Source organism: Schistocerca cancellata, chromosome 6 (genome assembly GCF_023864275.1).
Source record: "Schistocerca cancellata isolate TAMUIC-IGC-003103 chromosome 6, iqSchCanc2.1, whole genome shotgun sequence".
Classification (NCBI taxonomy): Eukaryota; Metazoa; Arthropoda; class Insecta; order Orthoptera; family Acrididae; genus Schistocerca; species Schistocerca cancellata.
In genome coordinates this window covers 583,726,223-583,727,727 of record NC_064631.1, presented here as the reverse complement: position 1 = coordinate 583,727,727, position 1,505 = coordinate 583,726,223, and the positions used below count along the sequence as shown (strand labels likewise).

Below are 1,505 nucleotides of genomic sequence, written 5' to 3'. Positions count from 1 at the left end.
TTTGTAACTGAAAATGATTGAAAGTAAGGGACCCACAGCAAAATTATGGGTTCAGTACTACAAGATGGTGTAATATTTGCTGAAAACAGCGTTGAAAAGATTTTGTCAGGACATGCATATTCCAGGGCTGTGTGAGCGCATTTATTGTGTCACCTTGCTTTGGCCTGTCAAGTGTGGGATCACATTGAGCTAAAAGAAGATGAACGTGGGACATTGAATGACTTGTCTTCTCCTTGTGATGAGTCAGAACTGTCAATTGGCCAGGATACCAGTGTTCTCAGGGTACAAGTCATAAAAAAATTTGTAACTGAAAATGATTGAAAGTAAGGGACCCACAGCAAAATTATGGGTTCAGTACTACAAGATGGTCACTCTCAAGAAACAATTTATTGAAGCAAATCGATCAGGCAATTGGAAACTTCATCTTGAAAGTGTGCGAAAAATGCTTCCCTACTTCCATTCAGCTGGACATTTTATGTACACTAAAAGTGGCCACCTCTACTTACAGGATATGTTGAGACTCGAGGAAAAAGTGGATTTATCAGAATATGAGAAGTTCGCAACGAAAGGACATTTTACAATCCGGCGATCAGAAAAGTATTGATCAGGGGTTCCTTCTGACATGACTATAGAACAAACATTGATGAGAACCATGAAGAGTTCTGGAGGACTTACTTCTGGCCGAGGAATTATGGATAGTGTATTAACCAGATGGATATTGGGTATGATTCAAATGCAGAACATTTGTGAAGAAATTGAGTCGTATTGCAAAGTGAGTGCAGTAACATCAGAACAGCATGTAGATGCAAGAAGTTGTCACATCGAAAGAGATGGCACAGACTTGCGTAAGGTGCGTGATTGGTTTTCAGTGCACCCTCCCTTCCCTGAAAGTGATTTTAAAATGTCTATCAGCAGTGGTGTTGTCGGAACGGAGGATGTTAATTGTCATATGTGTCATGAAGATGGGGAAAAAGGCATGAAAAGAATATTTGGTGACAATTTCCATGATGTAAAGTTCCGTAGAAAAGATAAAGTTGTGACTCTCCTTTCTGCGTTCAATTCTGTAAAAGCTGGGAGCACTAAAATTACTCCTGTTGATCCTTTAACTCTTTTCCAAAGGATTTGTTTAATGAAACAAAGTGGAGAAGAGTTAAAAGTCTTTCTCAAATATGAACTTGTTCCTTATCCAATGTCCCTATTCTTCCAGTGGAAGATGTGAAGTCAGGTGGACCGAGTAAATTTTTTGTCATTGATGGAGGGTACCTTACCACAAAGTGACTTGGACTCGAAATGTTTGCTTCAAGTCAATAGCTCAAAGCTATGTTTCTTACCTGCAACGTCATTTTAGATCTCAATTTCCTACTGTATTTGATGGGTATCCATGTGAGGGAGACAAATGTAGCACAAAGAGTGCTGAGAGGATTCGTAGGTCCAAAAAACATTCTTCAGTTGACGTTGTGGTTGAATCAGAGATGGTGAACCAAGTCCCTCAAGACAAGTTCTTG

General features: G+C 39.5%; 1 protein-coding gene across 1 annotated transcript; it reads left to right on the top strand.

Moving 5' to 3' along the window:
• Positions 1–652: 652 nt before the first annotated feature.
• Positions 653–1,219, top strand: LOC126088442 (uncharacterized). Its single transcript, XM_049906585.1, has one exon. The coding sequence runs from the start codon at positions 653–655 to the stop codon at positions 1,217–1,219; it is 567 nt and encodes a 188-aa protein (XP_049762542.1).
• Positions 1,220–1,505: the final 286 nt, after the last annotated feature.